Source organism: Kryptolebias marmoratus, linkage group LG19 (assembly GCF_001649575.2).
Source record: "Kryptolebias marmoratus isolate JLee-2015 linkage group LG19, ASM164957v2, whole genome shotgun sequence".
Taxonomy (NCBI): Eukaryota; Metazoa; Chordata; class Actinopteri; order Cyprinodontiformes; family Rivulidae; genus Kryptolebias; species Kryptolebias marmoratus.
Window position 1 is genome coordinate 3,075,977 of NC_051448.1, and position 14,448 is coordinate 3,090,424.

At 40.8% G+C, this 14,448-nt stretch overlaps 1 protein-coding gene across 2 annotated transcripts in view; it reads right to left on the bottom strand.

Annotated features, from left to right (window-relative positions):
* fam184a (family with sequence similarity 184 member A) overlaps positions 1 to 14,448 on the bottom strand; it is a 132,434-nt gene that overhangs the window by 58,113 nt on the left and 59,873 nt on the right. For both annotated transcript variants that reach the window (XM_037981680.1, XM_017431404.3), the window contains exons 6-9: positions 12,928 to 13,179; positions 6,693 to 6,828; positions 5,325 to 5,506; positions 1,186 to 1,371 (exon numbers count right to left, since the gene is read on the bottom strand). In XM_037981680.1, the coding sequence (XP_037837608.1) occupies positions 1,186 to 1,371; positions 5,325 to 5,506; positions 6,693 to 6,828; positions 12,928 to 13,179 (756 nt within the window). The remainder of the gene's footprint in view (positions 1 to 1,185; positions 1,372 to 5,324; positions 5,507 to 6,692; positions 6,829 to 12,927; positions 13,180 to 14,448) is intronic.

The following is a 14,448-nucleotide window of genomic DNA, read 5'->3' on the forward strand; positions in this document are numbered from 1 at the left end:
GAACTGGTCCAGCTCCAAAACTACAACACCTCACTGGTATTTGATAAAAAGGTGAAATCTCTGCTAAAATCTTGTGTTTTGAATCAACATTCATATAAACTAATTCATGTCATTTCAGTGAGTCATCATGGCTGTGCCCTGAGTCCTCTGTTGCTTCAGATGAGGCTGAGCCCGGTCCACCTCTGCGCTCGGCGCTGATGAAACTGAAACATATGCAGGCGGAGCGGAGAGTCCATCCGTCACCATCACCTCTCACTCATCAGCAGATACGAATTCTGCGACAGGACCAAACGTTTTTGGCAGGAAGAGGAAGAAGAAGACAAACAGAGCCGACAGCTTGGGTTTTCTCTGAGTCACTCCTGATTATCTGTAAGAATATGGAACATTACCTCGGCTGAAACCTGAATGTCACAGAAAACGCGTCCAGATCCTATAAATCAAAGCTGGACACAGTTTGAGCAAGAAGTAAACTTATGGGTATTATTATAAAATCTACATTTTATTCTTCCAGGCTGTAGATGTGAAGCTCTCAGCTGTTGCTTTAAATAAAAACAGATAAAACTGAGGGTATATTTCAGTACAAAGCCAGATAAACTCAGTCCTCCTTGTGTTAGCTGATTTAAACTCTAAAACTCTCAAACGGAGGTTTTATCCTTTTTTTGTACATCCAGATTTTTATGTTGAAGCTCGTTTGAGTGCATAAAAAGGGATGTTTTATGCATCTTTTATTACCATGTCCACAGAAAATGTTGTTTTTTCAGCTGCCCCCTTCTTTTAAAATCCGGATGATTTGGGAATTGTTTTACGCCGGACGCCCGTCCTGCAGCAACCTGGGCTCAAACCTGCGGCCTCACACCGACCTCCGAGCTACTGCAGCCCCTTAAGTAATTAAAAGCCTTGCGTTCATTGATGGGATGCATATCAGCGGCCATCTTTCACGCCGAGCTTTGCCGTTTTGGTGAAACCTTGAAAATAACCCGATGCGTGATCTCATGTGAGAGTTGTTGTTTATGACTCTCATTTTCTGCCGCATCAGCACAAAAATGGCCGTTTGGTTAGGGTCAGGGTCAGGGTTAGGCTGTAGTTAGGGTGTAGAAATGAATGGAAGTCAATGGAAAGTCCCTGCAAAGATAGAGAGACATAACGTGTGTGTGTGTGTGTGTGTGTGTGTGTGTGTGTGCTCACAGCCAGCAGCCGGTTCTTGTCCTTCTCTGCGTTGGTCAGAGCGCTCTCCAGGGTCACCCTGTGCTTCTTGGTGACTTCCTCCAGAGCCCGGGCTTGGCTCTCCTTCATCTGGTTGGCCTCGTCTTCGTAGTGAGCTCTCACGTTGTTCATGTCCTTCTCGTGGGACGCCTTCTCCTCGTGGACGGTCTGACGCACACACAGGAAGTGAAAACAGACATTAAACCGCGCAGAAAGGTGAGCTCCGCGGCGCCACCGTATGCTGTTTCATTCGGCCATATTGTCTCCGTTTACAGAGCTTCGTCCCGTCTGTCTTCCGTCCTTTTTAATTTCACCTATTTTTAGTCAAAGATGCGTAAAACGTGAGAAGAAAGAAGCTGGACACGTGGATCTGTCCACAGTTTGACCCCACAGTTTTAATAATGCCACACCGTTTGAGCTGACAGCGTTGGAAGATTCATTTTCCTTTCAGGTCTGTGTGAAACAACGAGTCTTTGATATAAAAACAACAAAAAAATAAAACCCAGGGCCTCTGGCTTGCAGTGACAACCTGCTGTCAGATCTCTCAGCTGACACATTTTAATCCCTTTAAAAACACGTTGATGCAGTTTATCGTCTCACAAAAAGCTCAGTAATTTATAATCTATGACCTGTATATTCTGTATATTCTGGGATTTGAGCTCATTTTGCTGTTAGGAAAAACCTGATCTCACCTTCTGCGGAACTGAATCTGAACAAAAAGCCTTATTTACTTTTATTGACACAATCTAATGTTTTGGAAAGCCCTTATAATTTACATTTTATTAGCAAAATGATACAAGAAATAAACAAAGCCCAATTAAAAGCTTAAACGTCTCGACTTGACAGATGAATTAAATGTGAGATAAAATATTTTTGTCCTTCCTAAAGGTTGGTTTCATATTTCTTATGCTAAATGAGATCATAAACAAAGCATGTGTCTTTAAATGTGTAAAGATTATTGATCATTTAATTCATTTATTTTATTTACAACAAAATCGTCATTATTTGCTTCTGTTGGTGCTTTTCCTGCCAGGTTCGGACCTGTTTTTATTTGTTTTAGGATTACCTCTTTTAATTTATTTAGAATGAAACCTAAATGTATTTATTTGTTGTCCTTCCTGCTCAGTCCTGTGTTTGGATCCTGCTTTTCTCCTGACTGCGAATAAGAAAGAAACCTTTTTAATTAAAAAGAAAAACAACAAGCCGTTGAATAACAGAGCGAAGTGATAGAAAACGGATCGTGGTCTAATAATGTTTTTCAGAGGCTGAATGGAGCGCTGTTAATTCAGGTTGTTGCTAAGCATCCGTTTGGTTCAACAGAAACTAAGAAACTCGATCAAACCGCCTTCTTCCTCAGAAACACGGAGGCTTTTTAAAGCCCAGACTGAAAAAAAAACAGAGGGAATAAAATCCAACCTCAATCAGGGGAGCAGCTGTTTCTCTGAGTTTTAATTGGCTGAATCTGAGCCCAAAAACAGCCCCGTGGGAACCGCAGCGTCCATTGGTTCAGTTAATTACAGAGATGGACGTTTCAAAAGTCTCCCTTTAAGAAGACGTGACTTCAAACTAATTAAAATCAGCAGTTCCTGTTTCAGTTGAAGTTTTTGGTTCCGACGCGACAGCTCCTTCACTTTTTATTGTCAAAAAAAAAGAAAGAAAAGCAAAACACAGAAACTGAGACTTTAATTAATCCTTTCACAGGCCGTAAAAGTCTTTGAACTTCAATGAAGGACTTTTTTAAAAATGTCCTTCATTTTAACAAAACTAGTCTGATCAGAGGTTCTGAAGTGTTTTAAAGCTCTGACAGTGATTAAATCTGTCTCACATCGGGAGAATAAATGTGTCTCTCAGCAGGTTGTGGACACAGATGACTGTCCATCGATAGTCCTGGGGTGGGACACCAAAAGCCAGGAGGTTCAGGAGTTACTGAAGGTTATTCACCTTCTGTTTAAAGGCCTTTTTCTTTTAACGAACTGAGAACTAACAGTAACTATTTAACTCTTGATCAGACCCTCCAGGATTTCGCGATGTTGCGATCGCAACTGTTAACGCAAAATCAAGCAAACCCCCGAAATCGCAACTTTTTGCAACTTTAACCCAATATTTATTGTTTCTAAAGCAATTCGCCACCGTTTCTGCGGTCTAGTCTCTTCTTTGTGGGTTTGTGTAGCATGGAATACAAAATAAGCCCAAATAACTCAGGAAGAAGACACGTGACGTCACTTCCTGTTAACATCAGAATGCCGGGAGCGTGCAGGAGCAGCGACCGAAGCCAAAATGTGCGCTAATGCTTCACATTTGCCCACAAAGATTNAGCTGTTTTGCACGTCCTGCAGTGTAATCATGGAACATAAACGCATCGACAAACACTTTGTGTCTGCAAAACATGTGAGGAGAGCTGCAGACCAGGGACAATCCAGAAATGCTCATGAATGTCAGTTTAGAAGCTGTCAAAGTTCTCAAATAAAGCACCTTTTGAGAATGTCAGTGTTTGTTGGGAATTATCTTACAAAATTAGGAAGTATTTTTGGTTTATATATTAAAAGTTATGTTTTTTATTGATTTTAGTAAAAAAAAATGGCAACTTTTAGGAAAATGCCCCGCGAAATCAGGCATTTTAGCCGCAACAAACACAAAAAATGGCTGCCAAATCCTGGAGGGACTGCCATCTGCTTGGAGTCAACTCTGTTAACAAAATAGCTCATGACCCGCTGGAGAAACTTTAATTATGACGAGCCTTTGGAGCCGACCCAATTCACAATGGCCGCCACAGCCAACTGTACTTAGAAAACTGGCAGAAGTCAGCGAGACGCCACGGCAGAAAGGTGCTGTAAAGTTTCATGAGGTCCCGCGTTCTCCTCGGGAATAAATTGAAATTCGCAGTCAGTGGGAGAACTCTCCGAGCTCCCGGAGGATTACGCTGCACAAATGTCAGAGATAAAAGGACGGAAAAAAAACACACATGAAGCAGCAACACTTGACATTTACGGCCCGCTGACTAAACCCTTCCACAAATCACCTGACCTTTAAGCGCTTCGCCGTGTTTGTTCTGTTTGTTAAACGTCGTGATCAACAGGTTTCTGCACGCTTCATTTACTCCAGGAGACAGTTTCAACTTTTTATGTTATTAAATGTTTGCTCTAATATCTGAGGCAGCTGAGAAATATCATTGCTCTTCTCAAAACAGCGAAACAAACAATTCACTCATTATTCGTTTCAATGCACTTTGCAAAGAAGACCAGTTGATGTTTTTGCTCGAATAAATACATTTCAATTAAAATCATTCAAACTAAGTGCAGCCATGTCAGTTATTTATGATGTCAGGACTCAGCGGCCCGGGGCTCCCGGTTCTTTGGTGGAGGCGGGTCAATGTGGAGAAGACCGAAGTCCCGGCTCTACGACGGCGCCCCGGCAGCCCTGTTCTGGGCGAGGTGACCTGAAGCGGTTAGAACGCCAGGACGCCTCCCTCTGAATGGTTTCTGGTCCTGGCCCGTTGGGAGGAGACCCCGAGGCAGACCCAGAACCTGCTGGAGGAATCATGTCAGCTCTCTGGCCCGGCTCTGGCCCGGGTCCGGCCCGGGGGGAGCTGGAGAGAGGAATCTCTGGCTTTCCCTCCAGGATTTGTTGCTTCTTATCCACGGATAAGTGGAAGAAAATGGATGGATCCTGATCTACATTAGTTCAGTTTGTCTGAACCGATGCACTTTCACCTAAATTTAAATGAAAGCAGCGTAATTAAGTATTTTATTACTTCTAAAAGCCCAGTTGGTAAAAACTGTTTAAATGACGATCATCCAGATTAAATTAATCTTATTTTGGCTTCATGGAAAACATGAAAAGCTGTTTTCGACTCTGCTGATGTTGTAGATGATTCCTCTGTTTGCCAACAAACTGACAACAAGATGCAAATGTTAGAAACTGTTTCTTAAACACAAACACCGTCCCGCGGTATAAATCTGCTGATTTCCACAGACTTGATTCTGTATGCAAAGAACTGCGTGGCGACTCTTACATGGTTCTCATAAAGTCCACAGAAAAGTTCAGTCACAGCATTTTGATGACTTATTACTTATTCATAACACGGTTACTTGGGTTTGCATGCATACTAAACAAAAACGCACCTTCTCGAGGGACTGGATCTGCTGTTTGTGTCGCTCATCCAGGGCTTGGCTCTGGTTCTGCAGCGCCTCCCTCTCTTCCTCCATCCTCAGCACCTTATCCTTCAGCCGGCTTCGCTCATTGTCCAGGTCCCTGATGGCTGCTTCCTGGGTCATCTGGGTGGCCTGCAGGCTGCTTATCTGACCTGTGAGAGGACGCGGAGGACGGGCATGAGCGCATTGGACTTAATAACCATTATTATGCTGCTTAAAGCTCTATCAGGCAGAGAAGAAGCCAGATGTAAACAGATGTGTCTCCTCTGGACCAAAGAGGAGAACTGTTCTGAGGTCAGCCTGCCTCTCTGATGGTATGGGGGTGCATTAGTGGCTCTTACACATCTGGAAAGGCTCCATCAATGCAGAAGCAGTATCCAGAGGTTTTAGAGCAACATCTGCTCCAATCCAGATGTCTTCTTCTGGAAAAGTCTTGCATATTTCAGCAAGACAACACAAAACGTCATCCTGCATCCATCACAACAACACAGCTTCACCGTAGAAGAGCCCGGCTGCAGTCCAGGCTGTTAAACAGCTAGAACCCTCCATCAGAGCAGAATGGGACAACGTTCCCTCTAAAACCTCCGGCAGCTGCTCTCCTCTCTCCTCAGGTCCGGACGTTTACAGACTGTTGTTAAAAAAAGACGGGATGCTTCGGAGTGGGAAACATGGCTCCGTCTCAGCTTCTCTGAGATGAGCTGCTGCCAATAAATTAAAAAGTACTTCATGTTTTCTTTCCTGGAGATGATACATCTGATATGTTTACTAAGTTCTACTCTGAATAAATAAAAATGGTTTTATAAGATTTAAAAATCATTGCATTGCAAGTTTTTTTGGAATTGGGGTTGCAGCAGCAGTTTAAAAACACTTTGAAAAAAGGTAGAAAATCGATGGATTTGGAAGTCGAACTGCCTTTCCTCCTAAAATGACCTTGAGATGGCCCCGGAGGGCTGCTGTGGTAAACGGCTGAACTCGACTCCTCTCGCTCCGATGCAAGGAGGGGGAATATCCTCTCTGCATGCGAGGAGCTCATGAAACCAATGAGCTGAGCCTGATTCTGTATTAAACAGCTCAGATTCCTCACAAGCATCCGACACTGATGTTTATGCAATGCACTAAATGAGACACTGCCAGTTATTAAATCATACTGTATCACATACAAACACAACTGGATTTACTCCTCATTTGGCTTTTAGGTGCAGGGAAAGCCATTAGGTTTGATACGCAGCAATAACATTAACGCAGCAATGCCTCAGAAGAGTCAGTGGGTTTGTTTGATGCCTTTTTGTGACAGCCTGGATCTGGAGGCTAGGAAGGAGAAGCAGTTCAGGTTCTTACTGGCTTTGAGGAGTATTTCTGTTGCTTGCTGCTGAACTCGGTCTCTGGCTGCCTCCAGTTCACACTCAGCCTCCTTCTGACGGATCTCTATGATCTCTGAGTTCTGGGTCACCTCATCCAGCTGCTTGGTTAAATCCTGGAGATGAAAACAGAAAAAGAAACGTCTCTGCAGAGGCTTCAGCCATGTGTGACCTAACTAACAGGAGGAGAAGTTAACAAAAACAGAAAGACTCCAACTTTTTCACAAAGCAGGGAGACGGATCGTTTTTGGTTTGTGGTTTCTCATCTTCCTGGTGTCGTTTTCAGGCTTTTATGTCACCAACACAGAATAATAACTCAGCTAATAAATGTAGAAATGCACCAAAATAAAAACAAACTCTGGGCTGTCTAAAGGCAAGCTTACAAATGATAAAAACACTAAAGCGTTTGTTAACATCATGATTCAACAAAAACCCAGCTCCTGTAAGAAAACAAAACTAAATAAGATTCATTTAAGCGTTTGAATGTATTAATATTCAGAAAAACCTGAATAAAAAATGAATTTTACTTTTTTGTTTATGTTTTATAACAGCAAAGACATGTAGCTCCAGGGTATTATTTTGTAATCAATCAAAAAAATAACAAATCAGCCACACCTGTATATAATTAATCAATTACCAAGCAGGTGCAGGTTCCTCTAAAAGTTGTTAAATAAATGTTAATTTAAATTCAAAGCAGTTATTCTTGTAAATTAAAACAAAAATAAAACCTGTGTATATCAGCCATCAGCTGCTCTGATCAGTAAAGATCAGCATTAGCTCTAAAATAAATAAATATATTGGTCAATAACTAATTTAAACCTTCAAAATACATTTTAGATGCCTTAGAATCCAAAAAGAAAAAAAGGACAGAAAATTGTTTGAAGTAGAAAAAAGTTGTCAAACATTTTTTTCATGTTTTAAAGTCGAGGTTTTATTAAAGATGATTCCAGCTGAACACAAAAACTGATTTTTAATCCAAGGACGTAAGAATAAATAAGAACATTACAGCGATGTTTTTTTTATTTTATTTCAGTGATAATTAGTTGGACACATTTTGTTCTTCAGCTTCAGGATGTTTGTCTCTTCGACCTCACCGTGCACAGAAACGTTGAAACTCAGTGAATGTGTTAAATGTGGGGCTGCAGTTTGAAGTGGTAGTAGCTGAGAGTCGTTCACAGCACGCTGTTCAGATCGTGCACGCCGTTCAGATCGTGCACGCCGTTCTGATCGTGCACACCGTTCAGATCGTGCACACCGTTCAGATCGTGCACGCCGGAGCTCTGTTTGTCGTTTTGTCTCTCGGCGTATTTTGCTCCAGCTTGACTCGGTTCTCCGTTTGTTCCACGCCACGTTCCGTTTCCCGCCTGGTTTTGGAGCATCAGAACTTTCTGCCACGGCAGCACAGTAAATAAATAAACTCGTATTTGTTTTGCATCCATCTGGCTCCTGCCTGCCTGCGAGCCCACGTTTATTCCGTCTACCTCAGCCGGCATCTGCGACAATTAGCGCGAGCAGATTCGAAACCAGCAGCGACAGAAGTGAAGCAGCTAAATAAACAATATAGGTTCCTGTTTATTAAAAACACGTTGAATCCGGGTGTAATTACAGCAGATGTGGCGACCAACAGACCGAGTTTTCAGACATTTGAGTCTGTCGAAGCGATTCTGTCAAACTTCCAGAAGGAAGCATACTGAAGCTACATTATTAAAACTGAGGATTAGAAACGTAAATCCTGACTGCTGCTCCGTTAATAAGACCTAGACTTCAGGGGACTGATCTGATGCGAACACACACACACACACACACACACACACACACACACACACACACACACACACACACACACACACACACACACACACATGCAGCACAGTATTTATGTGATTTAGCACCCTGTAAGAACTCATGAGAGGCAATTTCACATCTTTCAGTCCCACCAAAAAGCCCGCCTCAAACCTAATTACCGCTGCGGCGGCTAAGACAATGAAGCTCCTGAATGATGAGAACCACTGAGGAGTCACACCAATTAGACTCCCCATGTGTGTGCGTGTGTGTGTGTGTGTGTGTGTGTGTGTGTGTGTGTGAGCTGCCACCCCCATGAGTCCATGAAGGTAGTTGCACTTTCTGACAGCTGGGGTTGATCTGTGAGTCACGAGGCTAAAAAAAGATGTTTTCTTTTCTTTTTAGGATTTTTGTTTCAGATTTTTTATTTTATTTTTGTGTGTGTGTGCGATTTGATATGAAACGATTACTTATTTTGCTAATAATGACGTTTGATTTCTTTAAAGAGCTGTTTGAGGTTCAAGTTTGGGTGTAATTAGTAAAATGAAGGTAAAGATTTTATTTCTAATGTGAGCAGTGAAGTGTTTAAATATCTAATAATAAGAATAAAATGAAACAAAAGTGAATCTATCTGTCCCTTCAAAGGTCTGCTTTAGGAATAAAACTTGTTTTTTACCTTCAGGGTTAGAAGCAGAGCTTGAATGTGACTCACGTGGTTGCGACAGCAACATTATTGTAAAAAAATATAAAATAAAAGAAGCTGTTTGTGCAGGTCAGAGTTCAAATATTCTCCTATATTTCCATGCAAAAGTTTGGATATACTGTTATGTTGGAAAGTTTTAAATTTTCAAGAATAACATCAGATTTTCTTACAAAAATAAAATAATGATATTCTCTGATACAGCAAAGCCAGAAAGTTTTATTTTCATGAATTTCATGAATTAAATCTCCCACATTAAAATGTTTCTGTCTGTGACTCAGTTCTCTGCAGTTAAGAGGGTTTTCCTTTAGTCATTTATTTAGATGAAAGCTGCTCTAATTAAACAAATTTGCTGCAGTAAATCCCACTGCCCTTTTATAATTTTTTGTGCTACAGGAGAAACCTAAACCTGTTTAATCCCGCAGTGATTCTGTACTTTGTTCCTGGGCTGTTGACTCCGAGCTCATTTGAGCCCACTGAGGCGGTAAATCTTTAAAAAGCCTCGCATAAAACAGCTCCACTGTTTACTAAAACACAAGACCGTTGGAGGCGTCGTGAACGATCGAATGAAGATGAAATCGCTGAATGATGCGGCGGCTCGCGGCGTCCAACAGGACTGGAATCGTTTGTAAACTTAAACATGTACAAAAAGGATCAAAAACTGATTTTAGAATAATAAATGGATGTCCTGTGTGTGTCTTGGGTTTTAAAACATCTCTCTAGCAGGTTGGATAGTTTAGGAGCATTAACCCTCTACGGTACACTGTTGCCATTTGGCAACAAACACATTGAATTCCTTTCACACACACACAGTTACTCCACTTTTAAGATGTAGTGCACTGAAAGAGAGATAGGATCCTAAGGGAACCAATAGCAGTGTTTAAATTTGTCACATGACTTTCTGGAGGGAATTTTGATGCCCTTTTCTGCAGATGTCGTCACACGGAGGAGCCTCACTATTTGACTCTTCAGAAATCATCAAAAAAAAGTATTTTTATAACATTTTTTGACGGGGGAAAAATACACACTCAACAATAAGTGAGGTAAGTTCGCTATTCTGTGGTTTATTGTGTTGTATTTGATAATTTAATAATGTTAAACTGTTAAAATGTGGATGTTGCCATATGGCAACACTGTACCATTAAGATTACCATTGTATTGCTAGAGTCTGCTATAATAATGCATTTTGTGAGTCCTTTTCAAATTGTATATGACTACATTTGACACTCTTTTCTTCCATTTACAAAATGAATGCAACAATGTTTTATAGTGACTTACGGAAGAAAACTAAACTAGCACTTCCTGTAGATGGTAGTGAGGATGAATTAGGATTTAGTGATGAAGAAAATGAGCAGCTTGCGACCCAGCAAGGAGAGAGGGAGGATGATGGAGACAGCGAGAATGATGAAGACTATGAGCCAGAGAATGAAGACAGTGGAGACAGCGAGGACAGTGGAGACAGCAAGGACAGGAGGAACAGTGAGAACAGGGGGGCAGTGAAGATGAAAGTGCAGTTACAGTTCACTGTGGGTGAAAGTGCAACTATTATTTATGTGTTGCATTAAATTGGCAGGTTCATAACATATTAAGGATATTTGTTTCTTTTCTAGGTCCACCTCCTCCACAGGAAGCAGTAAGGCAAAAACGGCAGCATCAAGACACTCAAATCAAATGACAACAATGATTCAAATGAAAAATTCCAATGAAATGTCATAAAATATCTTTTACATTTTTTTAAACTTTCAAATGAGTTGCATTGTTAATTGTTAATGCTACTGGGGACTGTTTAGATTATAACCTGAGTTCCTAAATAAAGGTTTTTACAATAATAAACAAGCTCTTGTTTTCATAAATTTCCATCATTAATTTCCACTATCGTACAGTGTTGCCATAAGGCAACAACAACAAAAAATAACAAAAAAATTAATATTTTTTAAAAATGTCTCTTGATTATGTTTACCTAGTCTATTTTATGTTAAAAAAACATCCCAAACAATTTTTTTCCAATTGATTTCATCATGCGTACCGTAGAGGGTTAAAACCTGATTAAGTGTGTAGTCTGTGTAGTCTGGTGCCTTTACTCAGATTGTTTTTTGTCTTAACTNTTTCAGCATTTTTCAGCTAATATTACTTCTGCTAATGCAAATTCAGCTATAGTTTCAGCTACTTCAGCTATAGTTTCAGCTATTTCAACTATGCTAATGCTAATTCAGCTATAGTTTCAGCTAATTCAGAAATAGCTTCAGCTATAGTTTCAGCTAATTCAGCTATAGTTTCAGCTATTTCAACTATGCTAATGCTAATTCAGCTATAGTTTCAGCTACTTCAGCCCTGGTTTTAGCTACTTCCTCCCAGCTAATGCTACTTATACCCTGCTAATGCTTCTTTAGCAGCTTTCAGATAAATCATTCAGCAAAAAAAGCATTCACACTGCATTTTTCTAGTTTATTTTTGTTATTAATTCTGAACAAGCTGATAAAGTTTGGTTTTCCCTCAGTTTTCAGTAAAAACAGGATCCAGCCTTCACATTATTTACAGATGATTACTGAGGGATATTCAGAGCGACAGACTTGAATAAAAAAGCAGATGAGGCGTTTTTAATCAGTTTAACCTTATGGATGTTTTAATTGTTTGGAATATTTTCTGAACCCAAAGCAAAGATGCCTGCCTGAAAAAGGCATTTAGCATCATGTTTAAATACGAGCAGATGGTCTTACGTACAGCCTCCCCTAAAGGACCGAGTTCTGCGTTTCCATTTAAAGGTAAAAAGTTATGATTAATTGCTTTTATCTGGGTGAAAAGCCTCCATGAGCCCATCCAGATCGGCTTTTCCTGAGAGTGAAATATTCAGTCCAGAGACAGTGACAGCAGTAATTTAACACAGCCTCACTGGTGGATTCCACTTGGGGGAAAATTTGTAATTTTTGGCGTGAGCATTCCTGCAGAAGCTTGTGAACAGTCAGCCATTAATTACGTCTGTCGCGGTTTCTCCAAGCGATCGTTTGCGTGCGTTTCTCCGGAGATTCGCCCACTTAATCATAAACTAAAGGAGGATGACGGAGAACACTGACGCAATAAGCATCCCGACATCAACCGAAAGTTTGTTAAAGTCGGTGCAGAGCTGATTGTCGCTGTCTGGGGAACATTTCTAATCTTTCCTTTCTGGAAGTCAAAATGGAGTCTAAAGATGCCCCTCCACTTGAGCGGATAATAAAACCTTCGCCATGAGTTTGTGAAGGTTAAATCTGAATCTTTTGCTTTGTTTCACAGCAGGAGTCACAGGATTAAAAGCTATGTTCACAAACTGAAACTGATATCAGATTATTAACCTTCCAACCACAGGAAGCATCGCCATCTTTCTGTTTGCTGCTTTCTCGATCCGTCTGAATGCTGTCAGGCGAAGTCGATTTCAAGCTCCCTACTTTGTTGTTGCTTCTTTATCTGGATTACAGTTAATTGTGCTGAGAACTAACGAGGAACACAGCGGCTTCTTGCTCTCAGCGAGCGGAGAGAAGCCCAATTCCCCCGGAGCCACGTCCAAAAACACCTGAAGAGCAAGTCCTGTTAGACATCTTAAAGGAGCTTAAAATTAAAGAAGCTGAGGCTGGACAGATTCTTATTTCATTCCATATACCTGTGCATGTATCCTGTGTCTGTTTTATGTTTATTACAGAGATTAAACCTTAAACAATCCCAGCTCTGCCAGATTAAACCATAAGGCTCTCTGAATCACCTTGACGCTGCTCTCCGCTGCGTTCAGCGACGTCTGCAGCTTGTAGGACTTCTCCCGGTTCTCTCGGGCCTCGTCCGTCACCCGGGCCAGCTCGGCCCTCAGCTTCCCCAGAGTTTTCTGGAGCGCCGCCTCCTGGGTCTGAAACTCTCGCCGCAGTTCGGCCTCGGTGCGTTTCCACGCCAGCAGGTTGTCAGCCGTCAGCTGCTGGGTTCTCTTCATGGCCTCCAGCTCGCGTTCATAAAAAGCCTGAGCCTGACGGGGAAGAAACGGGCAGACGTGAAGCAGCTCGGAGTCTAAAACGACTATCCAGAACATTTTAACCAGAAATCATCTCACCTGTTCTGCTTAATTAGCATTTAATATTTCAGTGAAATCAAATAAAATTCATGTTGAATTCTTTAAAATTAAGATAATTTTCATCAAAAGCAGTTAAAACAAGACTCATCTGATCTCTGCTTTTAGATTTTCGGCTGTTCTCAGTTTGGACCGCGGTATATTTCTGTATATACAGTATTCTGAATATTTGCTTAAATGCGAGCACATTTAAGGTTGCATCCGATTTATCATCTGGACAAGGCAACCCCGAACAAACAGAAACTAATACATCATGAACTGCATAAATGCATCCACAAACTGATGTCGGTTCGACCCCATAAATCACCTCACAACCAATTACCCCATAAGTTTCAACTAGCCCTCAGTTTTTAACACTTTGATGATCTTTTAAATCTTTTATTGAGGTCTTTGTTAATAGCTCTTTATGCTTTTATGAAGTTTTGCTGCTTTTTCACTCCTTTTCTGTCCAGTTCTTGTGCGTTTTTTCAGAAAATGAGGAAAGTGGACGAGAAATCTGACACGGGATCTGAGAGACCTTCTGTTGATCAGGGGTTCTCCATCCTGAAAAAAAAGGCTTAAATCTGAGTTTTAGATAAGGTCAAAGGTCGGAGCAACCAGCTATAAGCAAATCCTTTCCTTTTAAAATACAACTTACAAACAATATACAATACAAGAAAAAGTCGGCTCCATTTTCCTACAACTGTTTGCTTGTTTGCTCTAACTTTTCACAGTAATGTGCACTTTAGTTTTATAAAAAAAATGACTTAAATGTGAATAACTTGATTGCTTTTCATGCCTCAACGAAATCAGATGTCTTTGTTTCCACGCGGGAATAAAAAGAAGCGTCTGCCTTCGAACCTCAGCGCAAAATATGTTGTTGACAAACAGAATAACTGACCTAAATGTTGATTTAATCCAATATGATTACACACTGTTTAACGAAGGCCAGTCCCTCCAGGATTTCACGGGCATTTTTTGTGATCGTTGCGGCTAAAATGCCTGATTTCGCGGGGCATTTTGCTAAAAGTTGTGATTTTTTAAACTAAAATCAATAAAAAACCATAACTTTTAATATATAAACCAAAAATACTTCCTAGTTTTGTAAGATAATTACCAACAAACATTGAGATTCTCAAAAGGTGCTTTATTTGAGAACTTTGACAGCTTCTAAACTGACATTCATGA